Source organism: Cimex lectularius, unplaced genomic scaffold (genome assembly GCF_000648675.2).
Source record: "Cimex lectularius strain Harlan isolate CLEC.00 unplaced genomic scaffold, Clec_2.1 scaffold25, whole genome shotgun sequence".
NCBI classification, from domain to species: domain Eukaryota; kingdom Metazoa; phylum Arthropoda; class Insecta; order Hemiptera; family Cimicidae; genus Cimex; species Cimex lectularius.
The window spans coordinates 1,214,834-1,230,605 of record NW_019392633.1 but is presented as its reverse complement, the minus strand read 5'-3'; the positions used below and the strand labels follow the sequence as shown (position 1 = coordinate 1,230,605).

General features: G+C 34.6%; 1 protein-coding gene across 8 annotated transcripts in view; it reads right to left on the bottom strand.

Moving 5' to 3' along the window:
* Positions 1 to 15,772, bottom strand: part of LOC106668738 (protein spire) — a 207,719-nt gene that overhangs the window by 104,144 nt on the left and 87,803 nt on the right. For all 8 annotated transcript variants that reach the window (XM_024224840.1, XM_024224855.1, XM_014397755.2 and 5 more), the window contains one exon: positions 11,141 to 11,258. In XM_024224840.1, the coding sequence (XP_024080608.1) occupies positions 11,141 to 11,258 (118 nt within the window). The remainder of the gene's footprint in view (positions 1 to 11,140; positions 11,259 to 15,772) is intronic.

Below are 15,772 nucleotides of genomic sequence, written 5' to 3'. Positions count from 1 at the left end.
TTATTAAAATCAGGTAAACTGATTATCTCTTCGGACTAAAATTCAACTTATTTTCTTTTGTAATATTTCCGTACTTTTCTTAAGTCTATTTTTTCAGTATTTCAAAATTTTAAAATTGCTTTGATTAAGATTTCCATAAATAATATTAAATTCATTTGAACTTATTTCCCTTTCGGACTTAAATTAAACTTACTTTTTCTTGTAATATTTCCGTACTTTTTTCTTAAGAGTCGATTGTTTTCCAATATTTCAATATTTTGAACCAATTATATTTTTTTCGCCCAAACCAAAAATTTTCCATTTTAACCACAGCCTGGCTAATTTCATAGCTTTAACGAACATTTCCACAAATATGATTAAATTCGGTTAAATTGATTTTCCTTTCAGACTAAAATGCAACTTATTTTCTTTTGCAATATTTCCGTACTTTTCTTAAGAGTCCATTTTTTCCAATATTTCGATATATAGATATAATTATATTTTTCACCCAAATTTTTTTTTTCATTTTAGCCACATTTTGGCTAATTTCACAGCTTTAACGAGCATTTCCATAAATATTATTAAATTAATTTAAACTGATTTTCTTTTAGGACTAAAATTCAACTTATTTTCTTTTGTAATATTCCCGTACGTCTTCTTAAGAGTCTGTTTTTTCCAGTATTTCAAAATTTTAAAATTGCTTTGATTAAGTTTTCATAAATATTATTAAATTCATTTAAACTGATTTCCCTTTCGGACTTCATTTCTTTGGTAATATTTCCGTACTTTTTCGAAATAATTTATTTTTTCCAATATTTTCTTCCATATTATAAATAAAGTTTTAAATCCTTATAAAAACTTTGGATATGGAGGAATGTTACATGTGCCAACTGACAAAGGAGCTTATAGGGATAAGGATGATGATGATGATAGGAGTAAAAGAGGCGGCCACAAGGCCTTCTGCATCTCGACCTGAGATCTATTGTGCTCTTCTGTTTTTTCAACTCACTGGCCGGCTTCAGGTTGTTAATTAACCACCATAGCCTTGCCAGCGGCTTCTTACTTGTGGTTTTTCCAGTCTTAGTTGCAAGAACTTGCACCTACATAGACAAGGAACTTGTAAGTAAACAACGTTAAAATCTGATTTAACCAAACCCTCTAATTAGCTCAATGATCTTGTATTGAACATTAAACCATTCCCCCATTGAGAAAAAACCCTTATTTCCATCAGTTTTCATGATGGGTTTCTATTTACGATCAATAACAAACGTTTGAGTCGGGAGGCGGAAAAAGAGTTAAAGGCCACGACCATCCCGGCATCCACCCGTAGGGAAGAGTCGTGAACCGGTGAAAGTGAAACGACCCGCCCTTGAACTCCCTTCTTCCTCTGGGATCGGGATTTCGCGTGACGGAGAGCATCCGCCTCGTCCTTATCCTCATCACATCCACATATTTCGTGCGGCAATAAGCCATTGGAGGCCGGACAAATTAAGGATCCGCCCACGTTTATCGGCTTTGTGTTCATTTTCAGCTGAAGAGAGGAAATCTAAGGAATATAACTTGAATTTCGACTTCGATTTTCAAAGGGAAAACAAGGTAACAAACAATATAAACAGTCGCCCTCAGGCCGTAGCATGTCCTTTTCATTCAAATTATTAATTAATCATCGTCATCTTTAATTTTTCTTTACTGCCAATGAAACTCACTCAATATAATTTGTCTGTAGATGTACTAGCTTTATTAAGACCATACGCATTATCATTAGGAATGCTTAGTTCAGGGAGTGTTGTACTCCGATAATGCCTACAATGATTTCATATCATTAGGCATGAAGAATATTGACAAAACTGGAATGTTAGTGAATGTTTTTTCCCCAATAAATTTTATTGATTAAAACTGTTAATTTTACACTGTCTAATACTGATACTAATATTCAATTAATTGGTAAAGCGGACCACGAAAAATATTGAATTTAACTGATACTAATGCTCACAAAGTACTGTCATAGTTTAAGTAGCTGATGTTAGTAGTGGACGAATCGCATCTTAGCTCTCAACCAATCTGAACAAAGTCTAACCAAAACATCGCAATGAAAGTTATAAAGTAAAAATTATTTTGGTTCTGAACGAATTAGAAATAGTGTCTTACAAAAAGAAATGTATTCTAAATTTGTCTGAACTCATTGATAACGATTTTATGTGTAGGATGATGGATATTTTTATTTTATTCGTCTTGATCCGTTTGACAAAAAGGAGGATCTGCAAGACCATACATACGCCCTGAACCTATACTTTGGATAACAAAAACAAATAGAGAATCCTCCATCGCAGAATGGGTCCAAACAAAACAAAAGGAGAAGTGGATAAACTCTAGCGGTGCTAGACATAGTAAACTTATGGTGAAACAACACTAAAAAGACTGGCAAAAATTGGAGAGAGCCAAACTCAGAGGAGTGGTAGGACTACTAACCTGTCACTGGAATCTGAGAAAACATCTACACAACATGGGCATATACAATGATGATCCCATTTGCAAATTATGTAATGAGGAGGAAGAGACAGCCATCCATATCATCTTCAATCTGCGAAGCAACAGCTCAATGGAGATTTAACCTAATGTAAGGGGGGATCAAATTGCAGCAGCGACATTCAATGACCTGATACTTCTAAGAAGAAGGATTGAGTCCATTGCACTTAACTAAGGAACTAGGAAGGTACAGTAAGCCAGAAGGCTGCAGTGCCTGGGGAGAGCAAACCCCACTTCCTAGTATCCTTTTTATCATACCATACTATCCACGCCTAATGACCTACAATTGAATTTTTTCTGTGCTTATAAATACATCTACCTACAATTTTACTAATAAATTTGAATTTTTGTGTGTGTTTATAAAACCTTTTTTTTTCTACTTCAACCACTTATTGAACCTCCATAAGTGGTTGAAGTAGAAAAAAAAGGGATCGAGTTTTAGAAAAATACATAAACATACAACAAACATGACACTACAGAAATAACACTACAAGTTATGCCTTGAAGAAGACGCGAATAAAGGTCGAAACGTCGGCAATAAAATGAAAAATGTGTTTTTTGAAATACATCCAACTTGTCCGTTCCTCATAACTTAAACCACTTATTGTTTATGGAACGTTAAACCAGAAGTAAAAATTGAAATTTTCATAAGGAAGTTTTAAAAAATTGAACTTCACTGTTGTCCATAAATCTTATGTGACCATTGTATATCGCGCAGCACCTTACAATTTAATTATTCAGAAATCGTGAGATGCGATCTGGTGTGATGTAGGTTTCAGAAAAACATTTTCTTTATCGTGCCAACGTTTCGATCTTTATTGAGATCATCTTCCGGGCCTGGGATGATCTCAATAAAGATCGAAACGTTGGCACGATAAAGAAAATGTTTTTCTGAAACCTACATCACACCAGACCGCATCTCACGATTTCTGAATAATTATCGACTAACGGTCACTACTCACTACACATTTACAATTTAATTAAATCCACAAATTGTTTTCTCCGTTGAGTTAAATGTATAAATTATACAAAAACTATATTTAAATCTTTGACTTATATTATCATTAAATTATGATTTTCATACAGGGCGTCGGTGGCCCTAACGGTTTAGGTAAAGGTAAAGGTCCAGGGTTCGAATCCAGAAGCCATGCATTTGAAACGGACATATAAACACAACGAAAAATGAGCTTCTTTTAATACACCTCGAGAGTTGATATGACCTCTGCTGTTGCAAATCTTCGTTAAAAAAACAACAAAAACACTACTCCCTACGTTGCCCACAAACTAAGGCTCAGGACTGGTTTAAATTTTAAAAACTTTGAAGGCGGAAGGGTTGTTGATCGTTGGACAAAAATGAGAAATGAGTAAAAATGGTATGGCCAATACACAGGTTGTTCGGTTTAATAACTACTCCAGCAACACTCGGCCGTTACTTAATCATTACAGTGAGATTAATGAAAATTTCGTAAAATCGTATGATTTTATTGGCGGAAACATGACAACCTAGCGTCCAGGATCCAAAGTGCGCAGAGGCAGGCGTCCGGTTTCGTGCGGATGTTTGCGGAGGAGAAAGGAGTTAACATAACGGAAACGTCGCGGCCAAAAATCGCTGCCGCTCTTTGTTATTTCACCCAACGGGTCATTTTACCCCTCACCCCTTCACCGACACAGTCGGTAATTTGTATCTAAATGCATTTCTCATGACTTCTCAGAACAGCAGCCCAAATGAATTCGGAATGAGTTTTTGAAAAAATGAAAATTCGTGAGCAATTTACAGAAAAGTGAGGTGGCATTGGTAACGAGCGGCTGTTGTGACCATTCGAGGATATGTCAAGGGAATTCACAACAAAGAAAACTAAATTCTTTCATTATTCAAATTCAAGTTTAAAACTAATTGATCTAAATGATTTATATTTTTGTAGAAAACGAGTCACTAATCACTTCACTTTTAACCTGAGATCAAATAATAAAGTACAGACAAACCTTGTGTGTAAGAATAACCATGAGAGAACAAGTAATCTGTTTATTTGGTTTGATTGCCTAAATTTGATTGAAAGATAAAGGTAATTGGTTTCGAAAATATTTGTCAAGACATAAAAACTCATCATTAATTGAATGTAATTCATTTGATAAGTGAAAACTATTGAAACCATGATAAATGATGGTCTGCTTTAGATAATAAGTTATAGCTTCAGTTCCAAGAGAATTATAAAACATGGGGTTCCGCAGGGATCTGTGCTTGGCCCTATACTTTTCCTCGTTTATATTAACGACATATTACTACATTAAGACTTAAAGCTGATAGTTTTTGGTAATGACATTTTTGCTATATATTCTAGTAATTGGGAGGACGTAGAAAAATGGAAAAATCATCGTACATGTTAGTATTTTTAAAGGCCGGTTTTCCTCTGTCTATCGTTAAGGGCCGGCCAAATTGTTTATTTATTATTAAAAGTTCTATAGAAAATTTAAAAATTAAAATAAATCGTACAATTGATTGTAACCTCCCTAATTGTTTTAAGTGCGTCGATATAGAAAGGGCAGACAAGATAACCAATCTCGGTGTTACTACATTTTATTTATTTATTTATTTTTTTTTTTTAAACGAGGGTTCCCAACAGCAGAGGCTATATCAACCCTCGGGGTCGCCAGTGTTTTTGAAAAAAGCCCGTTTGTAAGTATGTCGGGTTCGAATGCAGCAGTGTTGTGCAAAAATTAGTCATGTCTAATGATTAATGATTGATCACTCAGACTATTAGTCATTAGTCGCCATATGTGATTGATGACTAAATTAGTCATTAGTCGCCATGTGATTGATGAATAACTTAGTCACTAGTCGCCATATGTGATTGATTACTAAATAGTCATTAGTCGCCATATGTGATTGATGACTAAATTAGTCATTAGTCACCATATGTGATTGATGACTAAATTAGTCACTAGTCGCCATATGTGATTGATGACTAAATTAGTCATGACTAGTAATTAAATACGAGGCATGACTAATTTAGTCACAATATAGTTAGTCATGACTAAATTTCGATAAATCATGTTCAAATGGGTGCTCAAAAAATGAAAAATACACTTCATCACTTTTAAAAAATTTTCTAACAGAAATTTATTTCGTCAAAACGAAAATCCTTCAACACCTTATTTAACAAAAATCAATCTTCCAATTATAAGTAAAACTCCGTCGTTATGAAAAGCCAAAAAATAATGATAATGATAATAATAATAATAAAATAAAATAAAAAAATCCTAGAACAAGCTACGCTTTGAAAAGTAAATATGTTTACATAACCGATCAATGGAAAAAATATTTCTTTGAATTAAAATTTATTCCACTTAAAAGGAGAGATTTCTACATTATTTGGAAAATACACCATCTAGGGGTCTTGATTGTAATAAAATAGACATGTAGAATAATTATGTAACTTTGGTTTTCGTTTATGATAACAATTTTTGAAGGTTGGCCTTGAGCACGACTCTCATCTCAAAATTTTTATCCGGAGTCGGTTGGATTTTGGTAAGTTGGTCATTGTAGCCAGAGTTGGGCAAAATCAAACTAATTCAATCATGATTAAGAATTGTGATTGAAGTTTAATCATGATTGAATTAGTCATGAGTAAATTAATCATATGATTTAGTCATACCTCATGATTGAATTAATTATGATTAAATCACATAATGATTAATTTACTCATGACTAATTCAATCATGATTAAACTTCAATCAAAATTCTTAATCATGATTGAATTAGTTAGATTTTGCCCAACTCTGGAATGCAGGACCTTTACCTTACAGTGATGAGCGCCGTGTCAACGCCTAAACCGTTACAGCCATCGACGCCCCCCGGTGCTACTATGGATAGTACAGATTGTTATTTAAAATGGTCGACCGTGTTGAAGTAGCAAAAAATGTGTTACATGGTCTGTCAAGCTTCCTTAGATTTGATATAAAAGGATAAAACTAGTGATGATGGGAACCAAATTACAGGTTCATCGCAGACAGTAAGAAGGAATACCATAATGTTTTTGTTTTTTATAAGTAGGAGTCATTTAGTAGTAGGATTTTGGGATTTTACAATTTTATTGAATCGATACACTGATCTTTCCAAAAGGAGATTTTTGAGTGTTTGACCCTCTTGAAAGAACTCGGGTCAGTCGTGCGGTTCAAATTCCGAATTGTATCAATGAAGTTTTAATCTGCAGAGCTTCTTTCCGCCCTCCCGCCAATCTCTTCTCATTTTCAGATACCGTTTGTTTCAATCCGGGCTAATTCGGGCCTTAATTCCACCGGAGTGAATTGTTTACTCCGCTGGGAATTTATTACGTTTTGATTCTGGGGAAATAGGTCAGCGACTGCCTCCTACGTCGTAGTTAATTTGTTTTTCCGAAACAGGTCCCAGCGAACTCGGAGACAGTACGGATCGGAAGCCCGAATTTCACCTTCATTTTACTTTCTTCTCTAAGATTAATTAATTATTCGACATGTCGACTTCCGTTTAAACTAGCATACAAACATTTGATTGTCAGCTATCAATCCAGCATGCTTATATTACACACAAACACATATTAACTCTATACGTAATCCCTTCTAATTTTATGATTTTATGTTAATCTTTTATAAAATATAGCGAAATAGGACAACATGCAAAATTGAAAGTTTTACAGTATGTTTATAGGACCATTATTCGGTACAGTGCATAAATATGCGGGTTTGAAATGCATAACTCAAGTTTTACCAGGCTAATATTTGAAAGATTATCCTACTCGATGAGTCTACTAAACAAAAATTAAAAGTAGATTTCAGACCTAAATATAGCATTACAGATAACCTATTTACAATGAAAAATGTTATCAAGATGAAGTTTTATTGTATTTTTAAAACATTTGATGCCATAGAGGGAGACGTACTTTTTTTTATGAGTTTCAAACTTTAAGATCAGCATTAAAATTTGATATGAACGAAAATAATTATCCATATTGCAATATGTATATAATAAAAATTGAGTGGCTTTTGAAAATTAAAGGAATGCACTTGAATTCGTACCATTCTCAATGCCAAAATGGCATGGTGAAATTGGTCAGAAGAAAAATTATACCATTTATTCATTAGTAAGCTTGCCATAAGTTAAAAATGGTAAAAGAGGTTTTATTAAATTAAAAATAATGTCTATATCAAACTCTTACAAATTATTCAGAAATCGTGAGATGCGGTCTGGTGTAATGTAGGATTCAGAAAAACATTTTCTTTATCGTGCCAACGTTTCGATCTTTATTGAGATCATCTTCAGGGCTCAAAGTGTGTGTCTTCTGTGTAATTGTGCCATTCTTGCGTGTGAGAGTGTGAATTGAGAGTGCCCACTGGGGAAGAAGATGGTCTCAATAAAGATCGAAACGTTGGCACGATAAAGAAAATGTTTTTCTGAAACCTACATCACACCAGATCGCATTTCACGATTTCTGAATAATTATCGATTAACGGTAATTACAACACACTCTTATTAAATCATAAGCTGCTGGACTACCATTTTCGCTTATATTTTCCTTCTTTGTAGTAATTAAAATCATAAATTGACAGAATAAGGTGAAGTTATAAGGTTATATTTTCGACATTAATTTTCATATTTTGTGCCATGGGAGTATTTATAATTCTTGCTCGGTTGGTATTCTACAATAGACGGAACATGTGAATGAACTTACGTGCATGTGAATGAACACTTCACACGTTGGGATCGAAAATTAATTGACCCATTTTCTTCGAAATTAGGATAATAAGACGCTCCGGCGAAAACAATGATGTATTAACATGGGAAGAGCGCATTTTTTATGATTATGTATTTTCTAATTTTAGGTTAGAAGAAAAACTTCTCAAAATAAGGAAATAATTTATCAGCCGGTGTTTAACGAATAAAATTAATTTATAAGAAACCCAATAGAGATTAATAAGTTCTGCGAAATGAGGGTTCGCAACAGCAGTGGTTATATAAACCCTCGGGGTGCTGGTGTTTTTGAAAAAAGCCCATTTGTAAGAATGTGGGGTGTCGGGTTCGAATGCACGGCCGCTGGATTCGAACCCGGGACCTTTACGTTACAGTGATGAGCGCCGTGTCAACACAACTGTTGCGGCCACCGACGCCCCATTCATAAGTATTGATTGAAGCAATCAACCCCCCCCCCCAAAAAAAAAAAAAAAAAAAAACTTCTTTCTACTACAAAAGAGGTGAACAAATCATAAAAAATTTACCTTTCCCAACCAAAAGCCCCAGTTTTCCCAACCACTTTTTTGTTCTTTACAACAGTTTTAGATTAAACTGAAACATTGATTTTTCATTAATTTTTCTCCAGAACAATCCCACGGGTGAAATTTCGAACCAAACCAGTAAAACTACGTTAAAAGGAAATTGAGAGGAAATCAGAAAATTGGCATCAGTATTCAGTTGTCAGGTATTATTTATTTGTTTTCTCCTTATTGCCGTAAAATATATTTGCATTTTAAACGCGATGTGGACATCATCACTACCGCTCTTGACTAAAAGGAGTGATATCCTGTGTTTTCCTAGATGTGAAGAAAGCCTTCATCCCTTGAGACGTGGAAGATGTCGATAAACATAAAAATGTGAACATGTCACTTTCACCCTTCGGCGAAAACTACTGCTCCCATCTACGACATCCCTTCGATCAGTTTATGTAGTCCGCTACCTTGGGCTTTACGACAAACTTCTCACACGAACCCTCACATGTGACTCTAAACGGACGTTTAAAACTTCTTAAAAGAAAGAACTGGACAAACGATCAAAATTGCCTCTACAAAATAACTATTCTGAGACCCATTGAACTTTGAGGTTCAACAAAACGTTCCAATCTCCAACGTAACCACTCCCTACTACAATCAAAAGTCCTTCGAACCATCGTCCAATATCCGTTTCTATGCATCCAATTTTGCCATTTACAATCACCTAATATCATATTTGTCCTTGAGTAGCGAAAAACTGCTAGAAGAAATTTCATAAACTCTCACGCCAGAAAACTTTCATCCCGCACCCATCCGACTGATCACCCCCGAAGCGTCACAGGTTTCTCGAACTCCGAAGTAACAGTGAGCTTGATTAATGATAATGTTCAGGGTGATTCGCTACTCGTAGGACAAAATTCGTCAAATACACCTCAAAAGCAACAAAAAATTCGTATGAGCCATGGTCTGATTCTAAACCCTTTATATTCAGATATTCAACAATTTATGGTTTTTTCTACTATATACGATTTTCGTCATAAATCTACTCGTACTTGAACTATTCATTTTTGGGAAAATCCAGAGAAGGCGTAAAATTTCCTTTTCAATTTAATTATTGGTAAAAAAGCAAACATATTTTTCAAAAAGTGATAAATTTAAAAATTGTAAAAAATAAATTCGCACGGTAGATCTTGGCAAATTTCATAACAATTCTTCCTGTAATAAGCTTTCTAGCTATAACCTTTTCTTTAATTACATCGAACCATAATGCAGAAATTTCATGCTAAATGAGATAAAAGTGGTGACGGTATGAAAAAAAAGGGGGAATGGGGTTAATCGAGTAATTCAACTTTTCGTCCTGGAAACAATTTATTTCTCAACTAACTATTCTTTTTATGTAAGGTCTTGGTTGAGATGAAAAAGTTTGTGTGGTATACAAGCCGAAGGTCGTGGGTTCGAATCCCGCTCGTGACATTAACTTTTTCATCTCAACCATGACCTTACATAAAAAGAATAATTAATTTAAAGAAGTTATTTGGTCCATCGAACCACGAAATATAATGTTGTAGCCTACACATGAACCTTCGTCAATTGCTAAAAGTTTAGTCAAGTTCAGTCAAAAACGAAGAACTTTCATTAATAACATTTTTTTCACGCAATACAGACAAAAATTAAAAAAAAAAGAAGTATAACAAAAGATATTAATATTTTACATTTTATTATAAAGCTTACCTTTTTACTGGTTTTAATGTAATTTTACTATGTACATACTAATAACTATAATAATAATAATAATAATGGATGTCTTACAACAAAAAACAAAACAATCATCTTGACAGAAATAAAAGAAAGTAAAAATAATAATGATGAAATTCAAATACAATAAAATTAAAATCAACTGTCAAAAAATTAAATTTTCTACATATCGATCTAAGTACACAAAACATTAATCTGAATTACATTTTAATGGAGACATTTGAATAAAATAGCCATTAACAAATACTTATTTAGGAATACTATATACATACAACTATTTTTTTGTATGATGAAAAATTTAATAATTTTTTAAAAAGGTAAGTTTTATAATAAATTGTTGTAAAATACTAATATCCTAGTTATAGTTATCGCTTTTAAAAATGTAGATGTTGATGATGGGTGTAAATTCCCGAAATGTCCAAATAAATATTTAAATAAGTAATTAATCAACACCTTAAAAAAACCACATGGGATTGGTTTTTAAAAAACAAAAATCAACAAATTTAAAAAAAAGATAAATTAGCCTTAAATGTTATTAAAAAAACGCCTGTAAAAATAAATAATAATAATTGTAGATGTAGGGCTACTTTGTTATGTATGGACGTAAATTAAATGACGCAAAGTAATAATTAATTAATCTTACCTGCAGCAGTCATATTTTGTATGAGCCTCGTTAATTCGGGGCTCAGGTGTCTCTCTTCGTCTTCTTCGATGCCGAAGTCTAGGGCGCGGAAAAGTACAAGGCCAAGACCGGCGACCACCTGAAAAATAGCGGCCCACATTAGTTTAAGTCGCAAAAGTTAAAATTATCTTGTAAAGGGTCATCTCTACTGAAGCCTAAAGGCAACAGTCTCTAATTCCGAACTTTAATCCTTAAAGAGTTTGTTGTTGCGATTTCAACGGATTGTTGACAGTCGACCGGGAATTATTTATATTCGCCCGCAGTTTAATTCTTCCTGGATTATTTACGAGTTTTCATGTCAGGAATATGCCATATAAAGCGTGTTCCACTCTTTTATAAACAATTCTTTTTTTTTAATTTAAAACGTAAACGTACTCAACCAATAAAACATAAAAGTAGCTAGTATATGGGCAGGTAGTATATCGTCATAATCTCAAGCAAAAATGTAAATTGGTTATTATAGAAGGTCTTTTAAATGTTAACCAGAACAATTGTGATCAGTTAAGAATCTTTATTGAAGAAAGGGGACCATTTTCACTGACTTAGAATAAGCCATACGTGGTTGACTGAAGGACACTTACTTTTGGACCGAAACCGCATATGTCCGGCATGCGGGGAAAGGTTATATTTAATCTGACCCAATCTTTGGCTCCATGTTGAGAGGAATATGAATATATAATCCGACATTACAATTGGGCTTGGACACGGCAACAAGTCTTGCATCCTCTGTTCAGATTTTAGATAGAAACTAAAAACATCTTTTGCGTTAAATGTTATGTTGAATGAATCGTGAATGTATTGGTTTGAAAGGACGTAATATTGCCAACGCCCATTTTTTTTAAATTTATTTGTTACCTACACAGGATAGTATGCTATACAAATATGTACTATATCGCACAGCACAACACTAGCACTAATGCCAGCACTGCACCGTTAGAACACATGCTTTGAGGAGCCAGCCACTGTTGGCACTTAGTGTATACGATTAGGGGACAAGGAGGTCCCGAGGCCATCGTCGGTTGAGACGCCGTGGTGGGTTTTTCAGGATGGGAATGAGTGAAGAAGGCACGAGCAGTATGGTTAGGATGGTTCGAAAGGTTGGTGTGAAAGGTTTGGAATCTGGACTGGATTAGTTCGTTGACAAAAGGAATGTTGAGGTCTTAGTGGATAGTGAGGTTAATAAGGTGCTTCGGCAATTTGTCTCAGGACTTTCGGTTGGAACGACTGGATGCGCTGGATACTGGAAGGCTTTCGCCCATTTAAGTGAGCCGAAACGTGAAATGAAATGATGCGTTGTGAACTGAAATGACCAAGCTGTCGATCTTATCGTGGTATCGGATAATCTGGATACCGGTATGGTCTGGACGAAAGCACAATTGCTACTGGCAAGCTTTCGATCTATTTTCAAATCATCATCACAGCCTATAGTAATTACACATTATGAATGCATGTTTGTACAGTCACTAAATCTATAATCTTATCAAACAATCTTAAATATGTCTACAAATTAATATAATTAAGTTTTTTGTAGATGGTTTCAAATTTTATTGGAGACCGACTCAGGCCCAACGTTGCCGAGGACTGCGACACTACTGCAACTTTAACCGCAGTGGACTGGACGAATATCCCTACGACATCAACACTGCAGTCAACATGGTTTGCTTTGCCCAAATTTCAACTTTAAGCCAAAATCTTTAGCACTTCTACTATATGATTTATAGTTGTATTTGACGATTTTGCGGGTAAATTCATTTTGCGACGATATCAGGTGTATTGCAAAATTAGAAGACCTCGTGGGTATAGACACTTCTATGATAGGGCGTCTTTGCCCAACACTCTCATTTCCTTTATTTCCTCAGGGCGTCTGAAAATTATGTTTGGGCAATCTCACCAGGGTATGCGTTTATTTTATTATTGACATTTATAGAACAAATAATGGTAAGTTTTAAAACTTACGAATTCTAGGTTTGATCTAGAGATCGCTAAAATCCCTTAGCATCTGATAACAACACAAATTTTTCTCTGCCATCTAATCTCCATAGTAGTGCCCTAGAGTTGTTATTCCGATTCGAAACCTGAAGGTCCAAATTTGACGACATTATCGGGGAACAAAACAGTTTTTTGAAAAATGGGCTGTCATCCCTCTGGGCAAAGCAACCCCGTTTGACTGTAGCTGATTCTAACTGCGAGCCGTCTAATTACAAAATATTAATTTTAATATTATCCATCATGGATTCGAGAAGGTGCAATTCGAAGCTATTATGAAATCAAAAGCCCTAAGGAAATTTTATAATTTTTTTAACAGAATAATTATTAGTATAAATTTCTCCTCAAGGCAACTTATTTTTCTAATTTTTGTGAAATTTCAAATTAGAGGAAATTAACACACGTAACTCGACTATACGTCGCCGGTCTTAATAATACCAATTATATTGCATCATTAAATATATTTGCACGGGAAAGGAAGAAACTTAGTGCATCTTTTTCGAGTCCGAAAACCCGTTGAACCGCTAGCTGAACAGGGCATAATCGGAAGTAATTTATCGCCCCTGTCAGCTTCCGGTTGCCCGTCCAGGCGGCTCACCTCTCCTATCCCATATCCCTTGTTAGGAGAGCTGGTATCCCGAGGGCCCTCAGTCGAAGAATAATCAGTTCCAAGACCGTTAGAGCTTGATCAAATGTTGCAAAGGTAAAGGTTCAACGGCGCGCGTTCGGATTAACACTGACCCACTTCAAAAAATCAAACGCCAAATAACATTGTCCGACTCCGGAATTGCATCGACATCGTAAAAAAGGAACGAACGCATTAGCCAAATGGGATAACGACCGTGTGCATCATTTAGGCAATTACTTTCTAATAACGGAATTACATTTTCTAAAAATAGCTATTTTTAAAGATGGATGTGTACATTTGAGACCAAATCAGTCTGAAATGTATAAACTAACTTAATTATTTATATTCCTCGGTCGTTTTTATAATGCTACATCTATTTCGCTACCAAATCACTTACTACAAAAACATCTTAATATCTTCTTATGAAGAAATTCTATACTTTTCCAACTGAATAAGAAGTCAGAATTTATATACAGGGTGACTGGCGATAAGTAACGAAAATTTCAGGTGTTTCTACTCACCATATGCGACAAAAAACTTCCTATCAACCCCTGTCCAAATCTCAACGGTAAAGAAATAATTTCATGTTTTGGGCTTTTTTGAATTTTTCGACTTAGGTCCACGAAATAGCTTATAAACTTCAGAATTACTGACTAGAAAAATCTGGTTTGTGCCAACTGAAAAAACGTTAAATTTGCTGCAAAGAAACCTATTTACGTTGCAGACTTGATGAAAAAAGTCTGCATGAAAAATTCAGAAAAAAACAAAAATGTTAAACATTGGAATTTTTTACAATATTGGATTGGTAACTGTTAATAACTACAAACTCCCTGAGCTTTGCAAATTCCTTCAAAAGTTCTCTGATCAATTAGCTTCTAGCGGTATACTTTTTGGATTGCGCTTCTGGAAGGCTCAAAAATGTTACATATAAAAAAAGTGGTATCGATGAAGGGGCGGCTCAATTTATCCAGGAAATCCGTCTGGCTCTTGAGTTTCGTGTCAGTTCTTTATTGTTTCTCAATGGAGAGGTCGGTATGTCTTCCGTCGGGAGGGACACCATTTTACGAGGGCGCAAAGTTAGAAAGAAAATTACCACTAGCAGTGAGTTGATTTTTTCCGCATCTGCATCAATGTTAAGGATACAATCCTTCCTGACGGAAGGTATCCCAACCTGTCCATTGTGAAACACTGAGGTCTATACATAACCCACGTGAGAAATATACATACAAGCGTAATCCAAAAAGATGGCTATACCGCTGGAAGCTAATTGAATGGAGAACTTTTGAGGGAATTTGCAAAGCTCCAGGAGTTTGTAGTTATTAACAGTTACCAATCCAACATTTTAAAAAATGTGTGGTGATTAGTGACCGTTATTCGATAATTATTCAGAAATCGTGAGATGCGGTCTGGTGTGATGTAGGTTTCAGAAAAACATTTTCTTTATAGTGCCAACGTTTCGATCTTTATTGAAATCATCTTAAGGGCTTTGGATTTACATTGTTTACATTTGACAAATACATGTGGAAAAAAGTGAATATATACAATGCAAAATATATTTTTTATATTCAATCAAAGTATTTCTACTCACTCAAAGTGTTTGTCTTCTGTTTAACTGTGCCATTCTTGCGTGTCGTGTTGAGAGTGCCAGTGAGATTTTACTGTTTTATGTTTATATACGTTGGATTTTGAAAGGGTGGGGAAGGAAGGCGGTATAGAAAATCTCTTCAAAAGACAAATACTTTGATTGAATATAAAAATGTATTCATTAAATTCACTATTTTTCGTGGTCCGCTTAACCAAATAATATTAATATTCAATTACATATTGAAAAATATATTTTGCATTGTATAAATTCACTTTTTTCCACATTTTACATGTATTTGTTAAATGTAAACAATGTTTGTAAATCCTAGGCCCTGAAGATGATCTCAATAAAGATCGAAACGTTGGCACGATAAAGAAAATGTTTTTCTGAAACC